Genomic DNA, 23,891 nt, shown 5'->3' on the forward strand with positions numbered 1-23,891 from the left:
GCAATGACAAGTAAACTCCTGTTCTCTGTTGTAAACTCCTTTTTGTCACTAGCATTTTCATTTCCCTTCCCATCCTTCCCTCAACTGAAACAAGCCAGCATCTAATCTGACCAGTCATGTCATCTGGACATCCATAACTCCTGATGGGATGCACCCAAGGGTGCTGAGGGAGCTAGCAGACCTTAGACTTAACCAAAACAATGCAGCCAAGGTCAAGCAGAAGCACAAAGTCAGTATCTCCCAGCCCAAGGAAGTGTGAAGAGGGAGATTGTTTTGGTACAACCAGTTTCAGTCCCTTATTCTCTTCCACTGGGATTGCTTAGAACTACCTTTATTTTCCTTTTTACACCTAGTAGTAATTTATTTACATTTTATTACTTTCTGTTCAAGATCTGTGAGAAGTTTTTGAAGGCACAGCTTAAAACTACCACAGATGTCTAAGCTATCTTACACTTGCAAGCCTGTTTTTAGACCTGGCTAAAAATCCCAGTGTATGTATGCATGTGAGTATGTACTGATGTCTGATGTATTTGGTGACAAACTAATACATGTGGCTGAAAATTATGTGACCATGACAGAGCCCAAGAATAACACCTTGGAGGCATGATAGTTATTTCCCTGAAAGCCTCAGCTCTGTGCCCAGCAGCAAGAAAGAACAAAATATTAGGAAGAGAGCAGAGGGGGGAAGAAAAGCAGAGGGGTTTACTGTGCAGCAGCTGGCTGTTTCTGTGGTGCTCCCAGGACTTGAATCTGGTATGCAAGTCTGGTCCTTATCCATCAGACAGGATACTGGACAGGGTTCAGGAAGAAATGACAAAGAGGAGCAAAAGCATGGACAGGTTTCCAAGCAACTGACTGTTGAGGGGCTCTTTAGCCTGGAAAAGAGAGAGTTCAGGGAAATATAGCAGTGGTCCACAGAATCATGCATAGCATTGGCAGAGTGAGTGGCTAGGACCTGAATATTCATGGTTTCTGCTACTGTCAGAACTTCTAGCCATCAAATGCAGTCAGTAAGACACTGTTTCAGAAAACACAAGAGGATGGATCATCATCTCATAGGTGAGAAACACAGGGAACTTAATATTAGGGGATGTGGGGTAGATTAGGAGGTTTGCTTTCATGGTGGCACACTAAAGTACTAGGCAAGTGCTTTTAGAGACAAGTCAGAGCATTTCTTAATAGACAAAGAAGGCAAGACAGCAGGAGAGTCTTGCCCTGTCCTCATTCTTCCACAGGTGTCTGCATGGCAAGTGAGATTATTAGAGCAGGGGGGCCCTTAGTGTGAGCTCCTACAGCCTGATGAATCGTGCCTCTGCTCAGCTTTCTGAGGCATGCCATCTGGAACCTTGCAGTGCTTTGAGAGTATTGCAGTCATTGCACAGCTGGAGAGTAGCTCCATTTCAGTGCACTTTTGGAAGGTTGGCCTTTCTCTAGTTTCTGTATCAGGTTACAAGTTACAAAGAGAGAGCCAGTAGAATCCCACCCCCCTCACATAATTTGAGTCTCTTTCTTGTGAATGTAAGGACTTCTAGATCAAGTGTCACAATTTGCCTTGAAGCCAAAAAGGGATATACTGATGTATGATCATTTCTTCTGGCACATTGTGAAAGAGGAAAGTGCAGTACCAGTGAAGAAATTGTTAGCTGAGCCTCCCTGCATTGGCTCACGAGGAGTTCAAACAGCAATATAAGGCCTTTCATGGCCAAAGGGAGCAAAAGTAGAGCTGGGTGCTAAAAGAATGTGTCTAAATGATGTTTGTGTTGGAGCATGGGGATCTCTTAAAGCTGAAGTTCCTGCTTTGTGTTGTTTCTAACCCCTGTTTGATTGTTGCACATCCTAAATCTCGAGTTGTGGAATGAACTCTGCTGTCACGACATAAATAGCCTTCAAGTGTAGTTAGCACCTCTGAAGAAAAGGGTTTCTTGATTGAGACATTTGTTTTGAACTCTGGCAGGCTAGCTACTCCCTTCCACTGCCAGGGAGTTGCTGTCTAACCTACAGAAGGATTTCTAACTCAGTATTGAGCATTGAGAGTGCTTAACTGGTGTTGTGTTCACTTCTCTTCACTGGCTGGCTGGGGAACCCAGCTCTGGCAGCAGAGCTAATAAGCAGTCTGGGTCACTCACTGCTGTCTTGTCAAGTCAGACTACAAAATGCAGTCTAAATATGGTCCTCAGCATCTCTCTTCCCTGCTTTGAAACAAGGGATGTTTTTTCCTTCCCATCACTCATCTTTCAACCTTCCAAGGTTCATTGGACAAGAACTCCCTTTTAGTTTGTTTCTTCATGGGCTGATCTATGGATATTCCCACCATCTAGTTAGAAATAAACCTGTCCAAAGTAATTGTGACTTAGTAGGTGGAGCATTTTAAAGACAGAAGAATGTATGTAGAGTTCCAGCAGGGGAAGGACATGATGATGCCAGAAGCAGGGAGGGAGGATGATTTCCAGCTGGTAAGCATGAAGCTAGAGAAAGAGAAGGAGCTAGCTACTTTTTAGGAAGTAAATGCAGCTTGGGAGAGAAGTCAGACTATTAAAAGACTTTCATCAGAGAAAGGAGGACAATTCTGCAGGTCCAGAATGACTGGAAAGCTCACTGCTGACCTATGTCAGCGATGAGTTGATTTCCTTACTTCCCCCTCCCTGCTTAAATAAACGACAATCCTGCAAAAGAACATGTTGGGCAGGAGGGTGATCACTCTTTATTCACCTAGCTTGGGATATGAAGAGACCAGCTGCCTTTCTGTGAAAGCTTATTTCCCTTAAATAAATACACAGTCTATTGTGTCTTTGTCATTTTCAGCTTTTGGGGTTTTTACTGTCTGCTGAATTTTGTAGAAGCTCTGTAAATGTTGGGTCTTTAGTGTGAGTGAGCAGGAGGGAAGGAAATGGTGGTGAAAGGACAAAAAAAAAGAAAGGAGCCTTAAAGTCTGGAAGGCTTAATGGGCTGAAAGTCATGAAAGTCCAGGCTGCTCCAAAAGCCTGTCAATTTGTACCAGCAAAAGTGTGTCTCAGGGGGATTCCAAGGTTTATGATGTAATGATTTTGGAGCCCTTAGCTCATCATTACCTCATCATTTTTTTTCTTTCCTCCTCTTTTATCCTAATGGGAGATATTTGTAGCACTCACTCTTATAAAGATGAGAAAAGAGACACTTCCTTAACTTCATAAACTCTGGCCATGAATAAATCAGAGGTCAAACTCAAATATTGGACAAATATTGATGCCATCTTCTTGCTTATCAGAGTTTTATAGCTTTTAACTGGCAGAGACTTCTTCCTAGGCGCCTCTTCTTTTTACAAGGCACTGAAGAGCTACTTGTGACATCATTTCCAAATTGACAGGGCTTGAAAACAAGGCAGAGCAGTGGGGCTCAATGCTGTTGGCAGTTTTAAGGAAGCTGATTTAATTATTTGTTTGTGTTTAAACTATTACATGGTGCTGAGAAGCTAATCATAGAATCAATAAGGTTGGAAAGGACCTCAGAGATCATCAAGTCCAACCTGTCACCCAAGACCTCATGACTACTCAACCATGGCTTCAAGTGCCACTTCCAAACCCTTTTTGAACACCTCCATGGCTGGTGACCCCATGACATGGAAGGTGCTCCAGACTACTCTGCATTTTGTATATTAACTGGACAGTCATTTTTTACTTTGAAATTTCAGGGATTACAGAGTGTCTGTGTGGTGAAAGAGAGAACTGAGACTGGTATCTCAGTGAATGCAGAAGTGCTAAAGGTAGTTGCAGAAACACACCTGCAAAGTATCCAAATGCATGAGCAGGTCACTATGGATAGACCTCTTGGTAGCCAGCTGTAGGCTGCTGGCCCACAATGTTCTGTACTTTATAACTGCTGATGCTTTTGTTTTCTCCCATTGTCACTTGCTTTGTAATCACATTTTTTGTTTAGTCTTAGTATCATAGTAGTATCAGTCAGGGTTGGAAGGGACCACAAGGATCAGCTAGTTCCAACCCCCCTGCCATGGGCAGGGACACCCCACACTAGATCAGCCTGGCCAGAGCCTCATCCAGCCTGGCCTTAAACACCTCCAGGGACAGGGCCCCAAGCACCTCCCTGGACAACCCATTCCAAGGCTTCACCACTCTCATGGGGAAGAATTTCCTCCTCACATCCAGCCTGAATCTCCCCACCTCCAGCTTCATTCCATTCCCCCTAGTCCTATCACTACCTGATGTCCTGAGCAGTCCCTCCCTAGCCTTCTTGTAGCCCCCTTCAGATACTGGAAGGCCACAATTAGGTCACCTCAGAGCCTTCTCTTCTGCAGACTGAACAGCCCCAACTCCTTCAGTCTGTCCAAATAGGACAGTCTTATGAACTGTGATTGAAAAAGCAATCCATGAAAGTGGCATAAAAAGTCCTTATCTCATAAGAAATGGTTACTCCTGGATTTATAATCTTATTGAAGTAGCATGCATTTCAACCTCTTTTTATTAGAGGTTCAGAATGGTGTGGAGCTGCTGGGTAAAAGGTGGTTTGGGTAAACAAAACAGTAATACCTCAGACTCCAGCTACATACTGCTATGGTGTCATAGGTACAGACCTATCAAACACTGAAAGAACAGGCATGTGATTTTGCAAGACCCTTGGAATTGAGTGGAGTGACTTTGCTGTTCTTTTCTGGAAATTATTTCATAACAAGAAGGATCAAGGTAAAAAGACCCACAGGATCTGACTGTTAAAGTCAAACCTGACACAACTGCAGTGTGTGACTTGAAGCTCATCTTTGAAGTGCTAAAGCAGTAAGAGCTTTGGGGATGTGACAACTTCAATCAAAGGGCAGTGCTCCCTGTGCCACAGTGTCTCTGTCTGCAGGATGTGAATAGTAATGTGTTTTAATTCACAGCCACCTCCTATGCAAACTGGTTTTCTGTGATTTGAGAGCCACAGATAGTAAAAGACCATAAAGTTTCCTTATGTCTCTCCACCTCTCTAGTAGTGTATCCTGGAGAAAGGGGAATTTGACTGTGCATCCAGTTCAGATGGGTTTCAGCCTGTATCATAGCATTATCCAGGGTTGGAAGGGACCACAAGGATCACCTAGTTCCAAGCCCCCTGCCATGGGCAGGGACACCCCACACTAGATCAGGCTGGCCAGAGCTTCAGCCAGCCTGGGCTTAAACACCTCCAGGGATGGGACTCCAACCACCTCCCTGGACAACCCATTCCAGGGCTTCACCACTCTCATGGTGAAGAACTTCCTCCTCACATCCAGCCTGAAATGCCCATTTTTCTGGCACTGCCATTTATTCACCACACTGGGCACAGCCCCATCCTGCTTGACAGCAACTATGACACACATCTGAATATTCCAAAGGGAAAAAATTCCCTTGAATTCCCTTCTCTCCTTGTAAATTGGTAGCTGGTTTGTCATAATTGGTATTGTAAAGATGTTATTTGGCACTTTGTGCTGATATTCCAGTAGCTGACTTGTGAATATGTTAAGCTGAGAAGGGGGTAGGAGAAAGAAAGGGTGAGAAAGCAGGAAGAAGAATTAGATAAGAGACAGGAAAGAGAAGTATGTGCACGAGGGTGTTAATGCTCTAAAGGTTTTAAATGGCAAACTTCCTCTTCTTCCTTGTAGTTTGTAACCTTCCTGATGTAGGAGGACAAGGCAGAAGTTTGTGTTTTTACATAATTTAGCTAAGTGGTAGCAGTGAGACTGGCGAAATGCAACTCAGGACTTCTTGCTGATGAAGGATTTGAAAGGAACTGTGCGCTCAGAATGAAAGCCAAGAGGAAATGTAGATGCTAAGGAAGTGCTAAGTTTGACCACAAGACATCACTGCACAACCATTCTTGATGGCTGTGCGAATTTTGTCTTCACAGAATCAGCAAGGTTGGGAAAGACCTCAGAGATCAAGTCCAACCTATTACCTAAGACTTCATGACTAGCTAAACCATGGCTTCAAGTTCAACCCTTTTTTTTAACACCTCCAGGGATGGTGACTCCACCACCTCCCTGGGCAGCACATCCCAATGGCCAATTACTCTTTCTAGGAAGAACTTCCTCCTCACCTCCAGCCTAAACTTCCCCTGTCACAGCTTGAGACTGTGTCCTCTTGTTCTGGTGCTGATTGCCTGGCAGAAGAGACTAACCCCCACCTGGCTACATCGTCCCTTCAGGTAGTTGTAGAGAGCAAGAAGGTCTCCCCTGAGTCTCCTCTTCTCCAGGCTAAACAACCCCAGCTCCCTCAGCCTCTCCTCACAGGGCTGTGCTCCAGACCTCTCCCCAGCCTTGTTGCCCTTTTCTGGACATGTTCAAGTGTCTCAATATCCTTCTTAAATTGAGGGGCCCAGAACTGGACACAGAACTCAAGGTATGGCCTATCCAGTGCTGTTAGTGTGCCCAGTTTTTAAGTGAGGTTTGCAGTGGTGGTTGCTATGTGCTCGAGACCTCTCCCCAGCCTCATTGCCCTTCTCTGGACACATTCAGGTATCTCAGTGTCCTACTTAAATTGAGCCTTGTTGATAGACTTACAGGATGGTCAGTGTGACGATGCCAGGAGAATTACAGAACAATCCATGATGTGCTTGATCTCAGAACAATTCAAAAGCAATCATTAGGAGGCTAGCTACTCCAGGCTTTAACTAATTCAAATTGCAAGGACAGAATGAGGAAGAGGAAAGATAATTGCAGATTTTCAGAAGTGAGCCTTTTAAAAGTTGGTAAAATAATCTTATTCGTGCTTTGTTAACAAGGCAGACCAACACCTAGGTAAAAGCATCACATTTTAGGTACTAAACTCTAGGAAGTGATGGAAAAGATTCAGTTATTTTAGGAGATGTCTCTTTAAAATGCTCTAAGCAATAGGATTGTCTGTGACTTGGTTTGATTCTCTTGATCAAATAGTGATTGCATATCATGATAATGTAAAAATTCTCTAGTTATTATTTCATCACTTCTCATGTCTTTTAGTTGTTGTTTATTATCATGGATTAGGGGAAAGCCTTAGTTTGAAAATACTGTTGTGATATATTTCTTGCAACTCTGAAAGTCATCTCTTGTAAAGTGTTAGACTTCTGATAATCACCATGGAGAGAGCATCATGAGTACCTAGCTGTGCCCTCTCCATAGCTGCCAAAGCTCTCATCACCTCTCTTATCACCTTTCTGGATAGTCCTTAAAGGCAGTTTGCACCAGTGTGACTTTGGTACTATGCACACAGATGTGTAGTATGAGAGTATCACAGACCTGAAGAGTGAAGTATGTACCTAATGGTCCTGTGGGCTTCTGTTCAGGGTGCCATTTCTCTTAATAGAATCCACGGAACATGAGTGCTATATGTGCTGGAGGAAGTTGTAGGATGCATTTGAGATGAGGTGGAACACTACCATATAGCCTAAGTGTTGCTATGGAGAAGTGATTGAAGTCATATGGTGAAAAGAAAATACATCTGCCTGGGAAATTTACCATAGCGTGGGGGGGAGGGGGGAGGGGGGAGAAGAAATGAAAGTTGACTTTAACTAGAACAAGATCCTGTAGAGAAGCTGCTGAGGCCAATTTCAGATGCCATCTCTTGGCTGCTTTCACTCCAGTACTGGCCAGCCTTGTCATATTACTATGCAAAATATTTTCAAGATTGTGCCTTGTTGAACTAAGTCCTGGAGCACAGCCAGGTGGCCTGGATCAGAGGGGAAGGGCAGCAGCACAAGAGTCGTGGAGTTAGGGGATAGCGATGGGATATGGCTCTCTGCCTGGGTGCTGTCCATCTCTGGCAGAACCATGGAGTGGGTTATATCTGCATGAGATGTGTTTTGTCTCTCCCAGAGAGTCACAGGCCCTTCACAAGGTCTGCCAAAGCAGCCTCACTTACTCTCCTTGTGTGGTACTGTGCAGTATTGAGCTGGAGAAGAGCACCTCTGCCAGCGCCTTATGTTGCTGTTGCACCTGGTTATGGGCCCTTAGAAACAAATGAACCAGACCACTCCAAACCCAAATCATTAATCATGGTGACTTGCACCACATTCTGGAGGTCAAAACCCTCTATTCGTGGAAGGAAATGCTGCTGCTCTGTGTTTGCCATTGGAAATGTCCTCTGATTCCTCCACCAGGCACACACAAAGGCTGTTGTTCGTATGAAGCCTTTCTATAAAGGATTCATAGAAATGCATCAGTAACTTGAGTTGCCTTGGGAGATTCCTGAGGCAGGGGTGGAAGTTAATGTGCTCCCTCTGAAACACACACAATTGGATATTTTGCACTAGTGAAAGTTTCCTGGAGCCTTTCAGTTCTTGGCCAGTGGCATTTGAAGGTTGTAGCATATCGTCTCTAAGAGTGACAGAGCATGCCTGCATGCAGTGCATTTTCATGTACCAGAGGATGGAGAAGAAAGCAAATCTCTGCATCTCACTAAGAATGCAAGATGTCAAGAGGCAGTTGTATTGGCAAGCTTTTTGTCAATACAGAAAGCAGGCTGTTCCCTGAGAGATGCTCACTGAATTTCACTTACAGCACTGCATTCATTGTTGGCCAGATCCAGTTGCTGTCCTAAGTTATAATTGGAGATGTAGTAAGAATTTTGGGGGCACAAGTGCTTATTTCTTTCAAAATTAATCTGCCTATGCATAGAGATAAAGCAATGCAGATACTGAGTGTTTCTTCACTGGCAGATCCTGCTATCTTCTCCAAGATGTTTGCAATACATCTTAACCAGGTGATGAAAGGCTAGTTCAGACCACCTGAGACAACTGACCTTTACAACTGAGCCCTTAAGAACTGTTTTCTTTGACTTTATGATTCTTTCTTCAGGGTGTTGTAACTGTATGGAGTGTGCATTTGGGTTTGTCACTGTGTTATTTTGTTGTTGTTGTTTAATTTTATTTTGGTGTGGGTTTTTTGTTTGTTTTTCAGTTTAGAGACTGCATAGCAGCCTTGTATCCCAATGAATAGAGTTTAGTTATGATGACACAGCAGTACACAAAACTGAATGTTAAGAAGGCCACCATGTATTAACTTGTAAGGAGTGAGAAAGCTGCTGTAGCTCCTTTTCAGAGCTGGGAGATTCAGACGTTTTTTTCCACTGACTTTCTGTCCCTTGATTTTCTTACCTGTAAACTTACTGTTACAAAATATTTTGAGATACCCAGGGAAATCAGGGGAGGAAGGGCTGTGCTTATCCTCAGGGTCAGTTCCCAAGATGCAAAACATGAAAGAAATAGCTAGCTTAGAGAAACCCATGGTGCATACAGGCACTACACACAGCACAGCCTACAAACTGTAGTTTAACAAACAAGGGGTGAAATCCTGTGGCTGAAGAATTCAAGCCATGGTTACAAGGTATTGCAGGAAGAGTAGGGGATGCAAAGGCAGGAAGGGTAGGTAGGAACCAGTGTCCTAGGTTTCTGTACCACTAGAGGACAGGATAAATAAAAGTTGCAGGAAGGAAAGAGAACATCTCCTGTGCTATTGAGAGCTGTGGAGACTGCTAAGGAGATTTGTGGGTAGGAGAATCCCTTGTATCCCTGAAGCTGGATGTGATATGAATCTGGAGAGGACTGAAAATCTGATAGTGGTAGAAGCTCCTACAAATGCTGCTTACATGTTACATCTAACCACCTCTAGGGGAAGGCATCAGAGAAAGGCAGCTACACGGAGCACATCCACTCCTTCACTTGGTGGTCAATTACACTAAGTTACCAAAACCTTCCCTACTGCAGATGTCCCTCTAGTTCAGTTTGTAATATACACAGTAATGATCAAAAACCAATGCAGTCTTCCAACCATCTTTGAGAATACCAATGAATCAGTTGCCCAAGGACTTGTACTTCAGTTTAATTTTGATTAATCAGTTAATCTATGTTTATTTAGATTACTCTACCCCTTGAGTGCCTGGTGAATTCTTAGTTGCTCCACCTTTCTTAGACTAAGTTCTCAAAGGCAGGGACCGTTGGTGGCTTTCTGTGTGTGATACCCAGAAGACCTCTACACAGACCTCAGAAACTTGTGAACTCTACTGGAATTCAATATTGGATGGGGGAAAAAGCCAAACAAACCAACCACCACATTTTAAAATGCCATTCAATAGGTTTACAGGAAACAGTGATTTCTAGCCTCAGCAGCAGTGCTGTATGGACACGTTGGTGTTATTCCCTGTACACTCAGCTTTGTCCTTTGGTAAACATTGGCTGGAGAAGAGAAATTCACTGATATTGCTGCTTGCTTACTTGTGGCCTGAATGTATAATGCAGAGTCACATTCTGGGTTTGCTTCCCCCCCCCTCCCCTTTTCTCCTTTTCTTTTCTTCTTTGTCCTGACAGAAAGGTTTCGGGATTTACTGCTTCTGCACTCAAATCAAGACACAGAGATTCTGCCCATCTTTCACCAGAGGCGCTATCCCAAGTAAGTAAGATTGTCTTCTTGGGAGAAATAAAATCTTACCTATTTGCAGCAAGGGACAGGGAAGCATTTATAGCACTGTCCATGGTCATGGTGTGAAGTTTGGAGGCAGAGCTGTCAGGGAGCCTCGCTTAACACTGAGCTTTGCAGTCTTGCAGTGATGTCAGGGATGAGCAGACAAGCTTTGCAAGCATGCCCAGCTGTCAGCAGGGAGGTGGTGGCTGAGTGCAAGACATTAAGTTGCCTGGATGAGTGTCTGGTGGAGCTTTGTTTTACTTGACACTGTTGACATAGGCAGGTGTTTTGTCAGACTAATCCCCACTGTTGTCTTGTGGGATTCCATCATTTATGGTGACAGATTCCCTTGGATTTTAACAGCCTCCCTTCTGGAATCCTGCAACCACTAGAAAAGATGGGTTTTTTTCTGCCCTTTTTAGGAATATTCATCTACCTGTCTGTCTATCTATCTACCTACCTACCTACCTATCTACCTATCTATCTATTTATCTATATATCTATCTCTATATCTCTCTCTCTCTATATATATATATATATCTCCCTAAATATATGTATATTCCCTATATGTATATATGTATTCATATATATATATGTTTATGCAGGCAAACCAAAACAGTAGTGTTGTGTGTTTAGAAGGTCTTGCATGTAAATAATATCCTAGAAAAAACTTCCTCTTCTCCTAAGTGATGTACTTGAATGAAGGAATAATTGCTCCCTGTTATAATAATGGTTGATAGAAACATTCACATTCAGCTAAGTCTTGAAAAGAGGCAGTGAAGGGCAGAGTAGTAGTGCTCACATTAAGCTTAACTAGAGTGAGCCGTGAAAAAAGGCTCGTGCAGAATGGACAGAGGAAGGAGAAGGAAGAATGAATGTCTGGAGGCAGTCCAGAAGTCATGATGGAAGTAAGCAAAGTTATTCAGCTGATCTATTTTTGTTAGCAGGTTTCTGAAATACATAAAAAGCCAGTGGAGCTAAGCAGTAGATGCAGCTCTTACAATCTGATAGCAGGAACTTTTTTAACAGCAGACAACAAATAAAGGGGCTGCAAGCTGAAAACCACTCCCCTCCTCACTGTGAATACTGAAAAATGAAAGCACTCAAGGCTGTAAACCCTGATTCTGAGAATGGTGAAATTTTGCGTTGACTTTAAGGGAGCCATGATTTTATCCCCCTGAATTTATTGTTTGTATTACCTGTTGTCATTGTTTTACTGGAATGCCATCAAAGTAAAATACATGAAACTGTGGGAGGTACCTTAGGTGGGTGGACAGGTCCACTTGTTTCACTAGGGCTTCCTTGAATTACTGCTTTTCTCCTCACCCTTCAGAGCACTGGAACAGTCACTTTTCCACAGCAGTAAAATGCTTTGCTTGGCTTAGATGTTCTCATTTGTAGCATGGACAATGGCAGACTGCTTTGAGAAACTAGTTTATCATCCATCCTCCAAGAACACACTGCTGTATAAATCATTCCTAAGGTGCCTGACTTTCCATTTCCTTAGGTTCAATTTATTGCTAGCATTCTTGGCAAGTACAGTCTATTAGCAGTATTGCACACTGTCAGATTCATGGGTGAATGAGTGCCTGTTGTCTTCTCATCAGCTCCTTGAAGACTATGCAACAAATAGCTTGCAGTATGAAGCTCTGTTGCTTGCCTCACTAAATGATGTTTTCAGCCACATTGACAGGATTGACTGAATCCTCTAATATACAATACCAGCTAGGCTTTGACACCTAACTGAAAGAAGTTTATGTTCTCAAAAGCAAGAGGTTTGTGTTTATAGCACCATTCATTTCTGCAAATTTACTTATTACAGAAAATTATTTGCTTACTTATTACAGAAAACTATCATAGAATCAATAAGGTTAGAAAAGACCTCAGAGACCATCAAGTCCAACCTGTCACCCAACACCTCAGGACTAACTAAACCATGGCTCCAAGCACCACGTCCAATCCTTTTGTGAACAGCTCCAGGGATGGTGACTCCACCACCTCCCTGGGCAGCACATCACAACAGCAAATCACTCATTCTGTGAAGAATTTCTTCCTGACATCCAGCCTAAACCTCCCCTGGCACAGCTTGAGACTGTGTCCTCTTGTTTGGTGCTGGTTGTCTGGGAGAAGAGACCAACCCCCACCTGGCTACACCCTCCCTTCAGATAGTTGTAGAGAGCAATAAGGTCTCCCCTGAGCCTCCTCTTCTCCAGGCTAAGCAACCCCAGCTCCCTCAGCCTCTCCTCACAGGGCTGTGCTCCAGAACCCTCCCTGACTTTGTTGCCCTTCTCTGGGCACATTCCAGCAACTCATTATGTGCTCACAGAAATGCCTACAGCAGAGTTCCTTAATGAAACATACTCCACTGCACATAGTTACAGATTACTGATCTAGTCTAATCCAAGCAAGTCTTTTAGATACCCCAAGTGACTATCAGGGTATAATATGCATGGCTTGGAAATCAGACATCATTAGACCTCCCTCATCCACCTCATCAGGAAATCTACTCATGCATAGAGAGAAATGCTTTGAGAAGAAAATCTCTTTCCTAGCTGACACAAAGCCATCATTGTATCTCTGAGGATCTGCATTCCTATAACTAAGAATAAATCTGCAGCTGTGGGCTGCCAAGTGGGTTGGGATGCATAGCTACCTCTGAGTGCACATGCCTTCGAGGAGGCTGTGCAAACAAGCCCCATCACAGACATACCTGCAGCTTGCCCCTTCTCTTCTGCAATCCATTAACATGCTGAAGTCACTGGAGTGAGTTACATCAGCATGATCAGGCCTGTCACCAGGCTAAACCTGTTACAGTAGGTCTTATCCAACTCATTACTATGAGAGTGAGCACTGGGACACCTATAGCTCACAAAAACCCACTTGTCAGAGTTTCACTCAGCACATTTCTGCAGGAGCTTTTCTCAAGTTGGTGTCGAGCTCATACTTTCTTTGATTGCCTGCTTTGCTGAGGATGTTCTTAATGTTTATCATGCAGATTCACTCATGTAATGCAATAACTCCTGAAATGCTGACACAAGGATTGCTTCCAAAGAAGACACAGTTTTGCTCCTTGATTGGGCTGCAGGGTCCAACATGTGGGCAGGGCGGTTGATGCTAACAGCAGGGGCCTAGATCACTCCATTCCATCAGGGCCTTGTGGATTTTTCCCACTGATTCCACTCTGCTCCTGATCATCCATGATACATGCACAAGAGAAGGATGCAGTTGCCTTGCAACACCAAAGAGTGTTTAAGTTGGGCCTGATAGTGTGAAAGGACAAAAAAACAGAACCAGAAGAACATAATGATAAAGGGAGTATTAGAAGGACAGGATTGAGAGATGAAGTTGGTGGGTGCAAAAAGCAGGACAGAGGCTGACATTGCACAAAACAATGTTTGAGAGGGGTACACCAGAAATGTGACTGATTTCTCTGCATACAAGGGACTTGCCAGTTCAGCTGTAGTTTGTTCTCAGAATACTGCTGAAACCCTCAAACGTGTTGTGTTTTGCTTTGTTCTTTTAGAGTTTATTGCCTTCCCCCCCACTTTATTCTCCTTCAGAAATATTTGCAGTTGTCATTCTTACATGCTGTGGGTTTGGTCAAAATATTCCTGGATGATTCACAGATTTTAAGAACAGAAGGAGATGTTCTGTTCCAGCTCCTCTGAGTCCCTTCCTAACACAAGCCACAGAGCACTGCAGAGTAATCCCTGCAGCTAACTTCTGGTTCAGGCAGAGCGTGAATGTTGATAGACAAGCAGCCTTTCAGTTGAGATGCTTGAAACTGGAAAATTCTCAGCATTTTAGATCAGTTTGTTTAAATTTTCAATTACTTCGTGTTTGTGTGATGTTAAATTACTTCAACTTCAGTTGACAGCTTCTACCATCTCACTACACCATGTTCTGGTAAACAAGAAAGTCCTGTACTGTCTGGAATGACAGCTCTGTACAAGAGGTTGGAGGTCACTTCACAACTTGCCCTTCTCCTGGACAATAGCTTACTGCTCTCTGCAACTACCTGAAGGGAGGTTGTAGACAGGCTGGGGCTGGTCTCTCCTCCCAGGCAACCAGCACCAGAACAAGAGGACACAGTCTCAAGCTGCGCCAGGGGAGATTCAGTCTGGATGTTAGGAGGAAGTTCTACACAGAGAGAGTGATTGCCCATTGGAATGTGCTGCCTGGGGAGGTGGTGGAGTCACCATCACTGGAAGTGTTTAAGAAGAGACTGAGGCACTTAGTGCCATGGCTTAGTTGATTGGATGGTGTTGGATGATAGGTTGGATGCGATGATCTCAAAGGTCTCTTCCAACCTGGTTAATTCTAGTCTATTCTAAATATGAAGTCATTTTCATGTCACAAACCCCCAGAAGACACAAGATCAAGAAGGATCTTGATTTTTTGTATATGCATCTAGCTCCAAATATACTTTTTGAAAAGCTGCAGAAAGTTTCAGCTCAACCACAGCCAAAAAGTGTTACTCAATTCTCATCATGGAGCAGTCTAGACAAACAGGCGGCAGGACGTTAGTGCCCTGAACCCTTGGGCCATCTGGTTCCCAATCACTACTCATTTTAATGGTAATGGATCTGCAATGGATCCATGGCAATTTACTGCAGCTCGAGATCAAATCCAAGCAATGGATAATATGTCATAAATAATACCCAAGAAATCAGACTTGTATCTGTGTAATTGTCTTGAGAATGTTGTCCTTTTTAGTGGAAATTAACTTGTGAAGGAGTGAGTTGTGGCTTCTGGAAAGAGTGCTCAAACAGTGCATCTGCTGAGACTCTTCCTGAATCCTAGGCTTAAGCATGCACAAGAGAAGCTAAGCAGGATCATGGCCTAGAAACCCAGTTCAGTTCACATTAGAAACAAATGCAACATCTTCCTTGTCGTTCAGTGGGGGGGAGTGGAATTGTGACCTCTGTGTTCATCACTCAGTCTTCACTGTAAAGGCAAAGAGATTTTTAATTGTAAGAATCATAGAATCAATAAGGTTGGAAAAGACCTCAGAGATCATCAAGTCCAACCTATGACCCAACACCTCATGACTAACTAAACCATGATTTCAAGTGCCATGTCCAATCCCTTTTTGAACACCTCCAGGGATGGGGACTCCACCACCTCCCTGGGCAGCACATTCCAGTGGTCAATCTCTCTTGCTGGGAAGAACTTTCTCCTCACCTCCAACCTGAACTTCCCCTGTCACAGCTTGAGACTGTGTCCTCTTGTTCTGGTGCTGGTTGCCTGGGAGAAGAGACCAACTCCCACCTGGCTACAATCTCCCTTCAGGTAGCTGTGGAGAGCAATAAGGTCTCCCCTGAGCCTCCTCTTCTCCAGGCTAAGCAACCCCAGCTCCCTCAGCCTCTCCTCACAGGGCTGTGCTCCAGACCTCTCCCCAGCCTTGTTGCCCTTCTCTGGACACCTTCCAGCATCTCAACATCTTTCCTAAGATGAGGAGCCCATAACTGGACACAGGACTCGAGGTGTGGCCTAACCAGTGCTGAGTACAGGGCACAATGACTTCCCTGCTCCTGCTGGCCACACTATTCCTGATGCAGGCCAGGATGCCATTGGCCTTCTCGGCCAGGTGGGCACACTGCAGGCTCATGTTCAGCCTACTATCAAGCAGTACCCCCAGGCCCCTTTCTGCCTGGCTATTCTCCAGCCACTCTGTCCCCAGCCTGTATCACTGCATGGGGTTGGTGTGGCCAAAGTGGTCACAACAAGAAGAGGTGGAAAAGTTTCATGGAGTGATTTTTCTGTAAAAGACCTTCTGTGAAGTGCTTTCCAAAAGTTGTTCCCTTATTACAGAGGAGAAACTGAACCATGGCACTCGAATGTACGTTATTAGTGTCACCCAGGAACAATTCTCCTCGGGACAAGGCCAGAAAAAGAAATCAGGTCTTCCACACTCCTCTCAGTTGTGTGCAACTGGCTTTCTTCTCTAAAATAGCCTCTATTCCCTTTTCCCCTGCACAAACACGTGGCCTGCCCATACTGCTGAAATCAGATGGGGAAATGCCAAGTGAAAGAGCCTTTCAGAAGTGCCCACACAAGCACTTCAAATGCATTGTGTGGCATTGTACTTTAAGCGTGGAAATTGCTGGGTTTAAGCGCTCCAAGCTTTATTTCCAAAGGCAAGCTAGAAGCTAACGATTGCACCAGCAGCACTGAACCCACAGAAAACCTGAGGCTCAAAGGGTATTGATGTTTTGGTTTGATATTTTGTCTCTTATTTTTCATTCTTCCTTTCCCCTCCCCCCCCCCCCCCCCCCCCCCCCCCCCCTTTTTTTTATGTGACTTGCAGTGATGCTGGGTTATCCTGTAGCAGTGGCAGAGTTGAGCTCCATGGCAGTACACTGTAAGGAAAAGACATTTCCTCAACCAAGTCACTATCTTGATAGATTCAGGACTGCACACAAGAGGACACAGTCTCAAGTTGTGCCAGGAAAGGTTTAGGCTGGATGTAAGGAAGGAATTCTTCACAGAAAGAGTTGGAATGGGCTGCCCAGGGAGGTGGTGGATTCACCTTCACTGGAGGTGTTTAAAAAGTGACTGGATGACGAATTTGGTGCCATGGTTTAGTTGATTAGATGGTGTTGGGTGATAGGTTGGACTCGATGATCTCAAAGGTCTTTTCCAACATGGTTTATTCTGTATGCCATGTTAAACTCAAACATGGGTCACAAATTCCTCAATACAGAGCATATATTTGTGTAGAATATCAATACAGTGCCCTAGAAACTTCTAGGGTAAAATAAAGACATTCTTATTCAAAGACCTAAATTTAGAATAGAATTAACCAGGTTGGGAAAGACCTTTGAGATTGAGTCCAACCTATCACCCAACACCATCTGATCAACTCAACCATGGCACCGAGTGCCTCATCCAGTCTCTCTCAAAACACCTCCAGTGATGATGACTCCACCACCACCCTGGGCAGCACATTCCAATGGCCAATCTCTCTTCCTGTGAAGAACTTCTTCCTAACATCCAGCCTAAACTTCCCCTGACACAGCTTGAGACTGTGTCCTCTTGTTCTGGTGCTGGTTGTCTGGGAGAAGAGACAAACCCCCACCTGTACTAACAAGACAGAGTGAATCAGTTCCCTTGAAATCAGAGGGAATTTTGCTGCTAACTTTTACAGGGCTCAGACCTGAAAACTAAGTAATTTTCATGAAACAAATATGAATCTTTCAGATGTAGAGAGATCTGGGGCAAAACCTGCACCCTCTGAGAGCTTTGTGCAGCAGCACACATGTAGAATCAAAGCTCTGTGTGCATGTATATTCTGTGTTAAGTACCAAGCAATCTAGACTGCAAGTTGAACTTAGCTCTCTTTATCATAGCCTAGCTGTGGCTCATTAGCAGTCATGAACTGTTATTCAAAACATTGCAGAGCTCCCAGTTGAGAAGGGGAAAAGAATGACTGAAAATCAGAGATGCACAAACTTCTCAAAATACTTGGGAGATGAAATCATAGCTCTGTTCAAACTGACTGGTGTTAGACAAAACATTACTGCTGGCTTTCACTGTGGTGTTTGGGAGCATGAGCATGGTTCTTGGTAAAGCCTGAGGAGCAGCAATGTGAAACTGGGGAATTATCTGCCACCAGATGTCTTGAAGGATGGTGGGGGTTTTTTTCTTTCCTTTAAACAGCTCAAAAAGAAGTTACAGAAGCTTGATGCAGAAATTGTCAGCGAAGTTCTTTGATTCATTATGCAAGAGAGATTTTTCAGTGATCCCTCCTGGCCTTCTTTCCAGTTTTATCATAGCTTCAAAAATAATGGCTTATATTGGTTTTAAAAAGTAGTGCCATTATTGCCATAGTTACAGGCTTTTGAAAAAGGAATAGAAGTGCTACAGGATTGTGGTTGTTGACAGGAGTGACTTCCTCCTTGAGCAAGTCCTCCTGATCGTGGGTGAAAGGGAGCAGCATTCTTCATTCACTCCTGTGTGCCTACCTGCACAGTGGCAGTTTCATTTTTTGGCCCTGTGCTTTCAGTGTGGGATGCTAGAAGCTGCTTTCTTTCACAGAACGTGTTAAAGGTGGTAGGATATTTTGCTGGTGTTTTGTTACTAAGTGAAAAAGGAGGACAAAAAGATTCCAGCTATAATAGAGGGGAAGATTGATGATATTATGCCTCTGAACACATAAAAGAAACTGAGGGGGGGGGGAAAAGGAGTTGCTTACCATTGTTGTTCTTTATATTTCAGATAAGACAGAAGCAAAACTTACATTTCCTGGTGTCTAAGTAAGATAGGAGTTTAGCAACTCATTGTGGTTCTGTCCCTTCCGTGAAGGGGAAATAGGAAACAGGAAAACTGTTAAGTAAGCATCTCAGCTGTGCCTGAAGTCCCTCTTCATGCTGTTTAATACCACAGAGACCAGCATGCATTGAGGTGGCAGAGCAAATGTATGCTCCCTGTAAGAGCAGAGGGGAGTATGAAACTTCAAGTCAAAGGAGAGTTTTGCCTGAAATGGCAAAGATAGCTTATTTTCATTAGGATGTGAGCCTAGATGTCAGTTTCAGCAACAGTTTGATGTGTGACTCTGGTGCAGTCCTTCATGCATCAAGTTGGGCTTTAAGCTCTTGACAGGGGCAGCAGGAGACCTGTGTTGACCTAACTGTCCCCGGCCCTTTCTGAGAAATGGGCTGTGGGATGCCAAATGAACCACTCTGAATTAAGCATCCCGAAGTAAACATGTAGGTCAGCCCCATTTCATGGGGGAAGATGTCTCAGCATCATGCTAGAGCTTAGCTCATAAGTAACCTACCAAGTCTTTAAAACTGGCAGTGGTGAAAAATCCACCTCATCCTGTGGTATGCTATTCCAGATGTTAATTATTCTCCATCACAGGGATGGAAGTTGGCTGCTGGGAGATGGTGCCCAGTAGGCCAAGCTTAGCCCCAAGGGAAGTTCTTCTACAGCTACATCAAGTAGTTTGTAAGAATCATAAATGCTTTCAAAAAGCCAGACAGCTAGCAGCTGGAAAACATTGTTAGCAGCTGCAGGACAGCAACAGCCTGTGATACTAGCTGCCAAATCCTTTCTGAGTGTTGCCTAATCAGCTCTTCACAAGCAGAACGGGAGACTAAAGTAGGTAAGTCCTCACGCAATAGCTGTTTGAATCAAAGCTATGTACTGAGTTGTTGGATGGTGAAATTCACAGTTCCTGGATGCTTGGTTGGTGGGGGGTTTGGTTTGGTTTGGGTTGTTGTTTTGGTTGTTTGGGGTTTTTTGTAACAAAAGAGTTTTGTGGAGTTCAGACTTGTCAGAGAATCCCTAGTCTAAGTATCTGTACCTAGGATGAAGCGTTGCAGGCGTTGCATGAGGTGACTGGGAATGCTTTTCTTTGCTATCATGAAGGTAGTGACATTTTTTCTCCTGCCAAAGGGATGAGAGAAGCTGTGCTGCAAGCACTGGCCAGAAAGAAAAGATACTAAAATCATTTGATTCAGAGCCTAATAGCTTGCATGTAACACTTTGCTTTATGGCTTAATTATCCATTGCTGTCAAGGTGTCTGTGTAATACAAGGTTTAAATTAAGGTTTGTGTGTGGATGAAACTCATTTAGATCCAAACTCTGCAATGAACTTTCCTTGATCCTCTGAGAGCTTGTGTAAGGGAAAATTACTGCATGCTCAAAAAACCCACATGGGAGCCAGGACCTCCTCCAACACCACTTGACCAGTATGAAGAGAGTAACCTATATTGCACTTAAACAGTTGTCAGTGTAAGTGTTCTCTGTATTCTCTCTGCTTTCAAAAACTACTCAAAAGTGTCTAATAAAAGCCAAAAGTCTGAGCACTGCTGAGGACTTGGGTCTTGCTTTCATAGAATCATAGAATCATAGAATCAATAAGGTTGGAAAAGACTTCAGAGATCATCAAGTCCAACCTGTCACCCAACACCTCAGGACTAACTAAACCATGGCTTCAAGTGCCACATCCAATCCCTTTTTGAACACCTTGAGGGATGGGGACTCCACCACCTCCCTGGGCAGCACATTCCAATGGCCAATTAACTCTTTCTGTGAAGAACTTTCTCCTCACCTCCAGCCTAAACCTCCCCTGGCACAGCTTGAGACTGTGTCCTCTTGTTCTGGTGCTGGTTGTCTGGGAGAAGAGACCAACCCCCACCTGGCTACAACCTCCCTTCAGGTAGCTGTAGAGAGCAAGAAGGTCTCCCCTGAGCCTCCTCTTCTTCAGGCTAAGCAACCCCAGCTCCCTCAGCCTCTCCTCACAGGGCTGTGCTCCAGATCCCTCCCCGGCTTTGTGGCCCTTCTCTGGGCACATTCCAGCAACTCAACATCTTTCCTAAACTGAGGGGCCCAGAACTGGACACAGGACTCAAGGTGTGGCCTAACCAGTGCTGAGTACAGGGGCAGAATGACTTCCCTGGGCATGCTGGCCACACTATTTCTGATGCACACTGTTTCCTCCACATGCTGCATTGTGATGTTAGCTAAGAATATCAGAGCTTAGTATTTCCCTTTACTGTACACCATAACTTTAAGGCTTAAAATGTTTTTTTTTTAAGCAATATTACTGTTGGTGATTTTTAATATTGGAATCTTTAGGGTGCAATCACTTCCTCTTTTAGGCAAATCATTAAAAATTGAATTTCTTTATTACATTGATTTTCCTCTGCTAAACTGAGTCTGAAACTCTCAAAATGGATTAGATTGTCCTTTGTTAGCATGGATGGCTGAAGCTTCCTGAACAACATTTGAAGTGTGGGCATTTATTTGCACTGTTTTCTCCAAAACAAAGGTATTTGCACTTGCTCTTTGAACAGACTTTGAAAGGTATTTGTAGTTTATTTATTGTGCTGTGGGTTTTATGTTGTTAGGAAAAAACATATCATTGGAAAGGGTCAGTGACAATTTCTTCATCACATGGCACTGTTTTTACTGGAGCAATGGAAAAGAAATGATGGCAGAGCTGGGCCATACATTTTCTTGTGCTTCATCGACAGATGCATTTTCAACTTGGATGAGGCAAGTCACATAGATGTACACTGCACTGGTTAGGCTGCACCTCGAGTCCTGTGTCCAGTTCTGGGCCCCTCAGTTTAGGAAGGAGGTTGATTTGCTGGAACGAGTGCAGAGAAGGGCAATGAAGTTGGTGAGGGGTTTGGAATACAAGCCTTATGATGAGAGACTGAGGGAGCTGGGGTTGCTTAGCCTGGAGAGGAGGAGACTCAGGGGTGACCTTATTGCTCTCTACAACTACCTGAAGGGAGGTTGTAGACAGGCAGGTGTTGGTCTCTTCTCCCAGACAACCAGCACCAGAACAAGAGGACACAGTCTCAAGCTGTGCCAGGGGAAGTTTAGGTTGGATGTTAGGAAGAAGTTCTACACAGAGAGAGTGATTGGCCATTGGAATGTGCTGCCCAGGGAGGTGGTAGAGTCACCATCATTGGAGGTGTTAAGGAGGAGACTTGATGTGGTGCTTGGTGCCATGGGTTAGCTGTTGGGTGGGTTGGATTGGTTGATGGGTTGGACACGATGATCTTGAATGTCTCTTCCAACCTGGTTTATTCTATTCGAATGTTAACTTGTGCAGGCATCCTAATCCTGGCCATTTGGGCCCTGTGAAGATGAAATTCTGTCATCTTAACTATGTCAAGAGTGTTTTCTGCAACTGCAGTTTTCAAGGGAAGTTCTAGGATTTCAGCTTGCTGCATCAGTGAGAGTTTGAAGTGTGTTGGAGAGATCCCACTCACTTAGCTCAAATCCAGGAAGCTGGCACTTCATTCAAGTTGGTAGAAGATAAAATCTGGCAGAGTTGTACACTGAACTCAAATTTCCCATCATTTTTCACCAATAGCTGCAAGAAAGAGCAGAGAGTACTAAAATCCATTAGTTAGGGTAATACAATAGACAATTCAGTGGTGTGTCAGTGTTTCTGAGTGGGAAGGGTAAGGGCTGCTGGCCTGAAAGGTTACAGCTGCTCTGCAGAGTGTAGAAGTCATTTGATCCATATTTTGGTTAGGTCCAAGTGAAATGGTATACTGCTTTCTACCCCAAAAAAGCTAATTTCCTGTGGAGGACAATCATTTGCTTTCTACAACTACCTGAAGGGAGGTTGTAGCCAGGTGGGGGTTGGTCTCTTCTCCCAGGCAAGCAGCAACAGAACAAGAGGACATAGTCTCAAGCTGTGCCAGGGGAGATTTAGGCTGGATGTTAGGAAGAAGTTCTTCACAGAGAGATTGGCCATTGGAATGTGCTGCCCAGGGAGGTGGTGGAGTCACCATCACTGGAGGTGTTTAAGAAGAGACTGGATGAGGCACTTGGTGCCATAGTTTAGTTAATTAAATAGTGTTGGGTGATAGTTTGGACTTGATGATCTCAAAGGTCTTTTCCAACCTGGTTAATTCTGTATTCTGTGTTACCTGCCAGCCTCCCTGACCTCTTTGTCCCAAGGAGATGCCATGAAATTTAGTTTTAGCTCACATATGTCAAACATGCTGGAGAACTGAAAAAAAATATATCTATGAGAAGTTTGGTTTCTGAACAGCTTGGGAGGGAGCAGTGATGCTGAATGTTGTGTGGTCTGAAAAGGAAGGAAGAGAGGGAAGAAGAGAAGGAAGACAGATGCAGCTTTCTGTTTCATGCACAGTCCACATATTGCATAGAGCAAGATAGCTTAATTCAAAAGAGCAGGTTTACCTTACGGGATCAGCAGAGCAAAATATAATGAGCTTGTTCAGCTGCAGAAGGCTTTGATTGTAATGAGAGCCTCTGGGCACTGTATTTCTGTGACAGACAAGTATTGCTGCTACTGGTGGACAACTTGAGCTCCTTCTGTTTCCTGTTGGGGAGGAGGGTTTAAAGGATGTCTCATTAATTTATTTGTGAACTGCTGTGTCCCCAGGAGATAACAGGCTGTGAGGTTGCCATCTCCAAGGCCTCTTTCACCCATGATGCCATTAGCATGCACTTGAGCATGTAATTCCAAGTTTTAAGTGCAGCAGAAGTGCTGTCCCCTGGGGCTCAGCCCCTGTTTCCTTCTTTCAGAGTCAGCACAAGCAGCTCTTCTGAGCAGGGGAACTCTCCTAGCTTTCACTGCCCCCTCTGCAGCGGTGCTTTGTGGTTTGGATGCATTTTGGTGTGTTTGCCTACATGTTACTAGATGGCAGTAACTGGCAGTATAGTGGTTGGTGGTTAACTTTTATTTCTCTCGGTGGACATTGGCATTAGAATTAAGGAATCCCCTTTAAGGAATTGTTGCAAGCAATTCTAAAGAGCATCACAGGAAGCTTAAGAAACCCATTTATATCTATATTGGCTGCACTAGCTATACATGCTCAAATGGAGTTCCTCCTCACTGAATTAACTTTGTTGTTAGTTATTTGGCCCTGCTCTCAGATTCTGGCACCAGTGAATGGAATCTGCACCACATGGAAATGCTTTGGCAATTAAAAGCCAGTTAAACTTGGCTTGTTCTCCTGTTCCATCCTTCTTATGATGTTCAAGAGCAGTCATGACTGAAATATTTAGCAT

At 44.1% G+C, this 23,891-nt stretch overlaps 1 protein-coding gene across 1 annotated transcript in view; it reads left to right on the forward strand.

Annotated features, from left to right (window-relative positions):
* NOX4 (NADPH oxidase 4) overlaps positions 1-23,891 on the forward strand; it is a 131,268-nt gene that overhangs the window by 77,710 nt on the left and 29,667 nt on the right. Inside the window, exon 13 of the mRNA XM_068145783.1 lies at positions 10,282-10,363. Within this exon, the coding sequence (XP_068001884.1) occupies positions 10,282-10,363 (82 nt within the window). The remainder of the gene's footprint in view (positions 1-10,281; positions 10,364-23,891) is intronic.

The sequence above is a fragment of the Melanerpes formicivorus genome, unplaced genomic scaffold (genome assembly GCF_026170545.1).
Source record: "Melanerpes formicivorus ecotype bairdi unplaced genomic scaffold, bMelFor1.0.p_v2 SCAF_1, whole genome shotgun sequence".
In the NCBI taxonomy this organism is placed as follows: domain Eukaryota; kingdom Metazoa; phylum Chordata; class Aves; order Piciformes; family Picidae; genus Melanerpes; species Melanerpes formicivorus.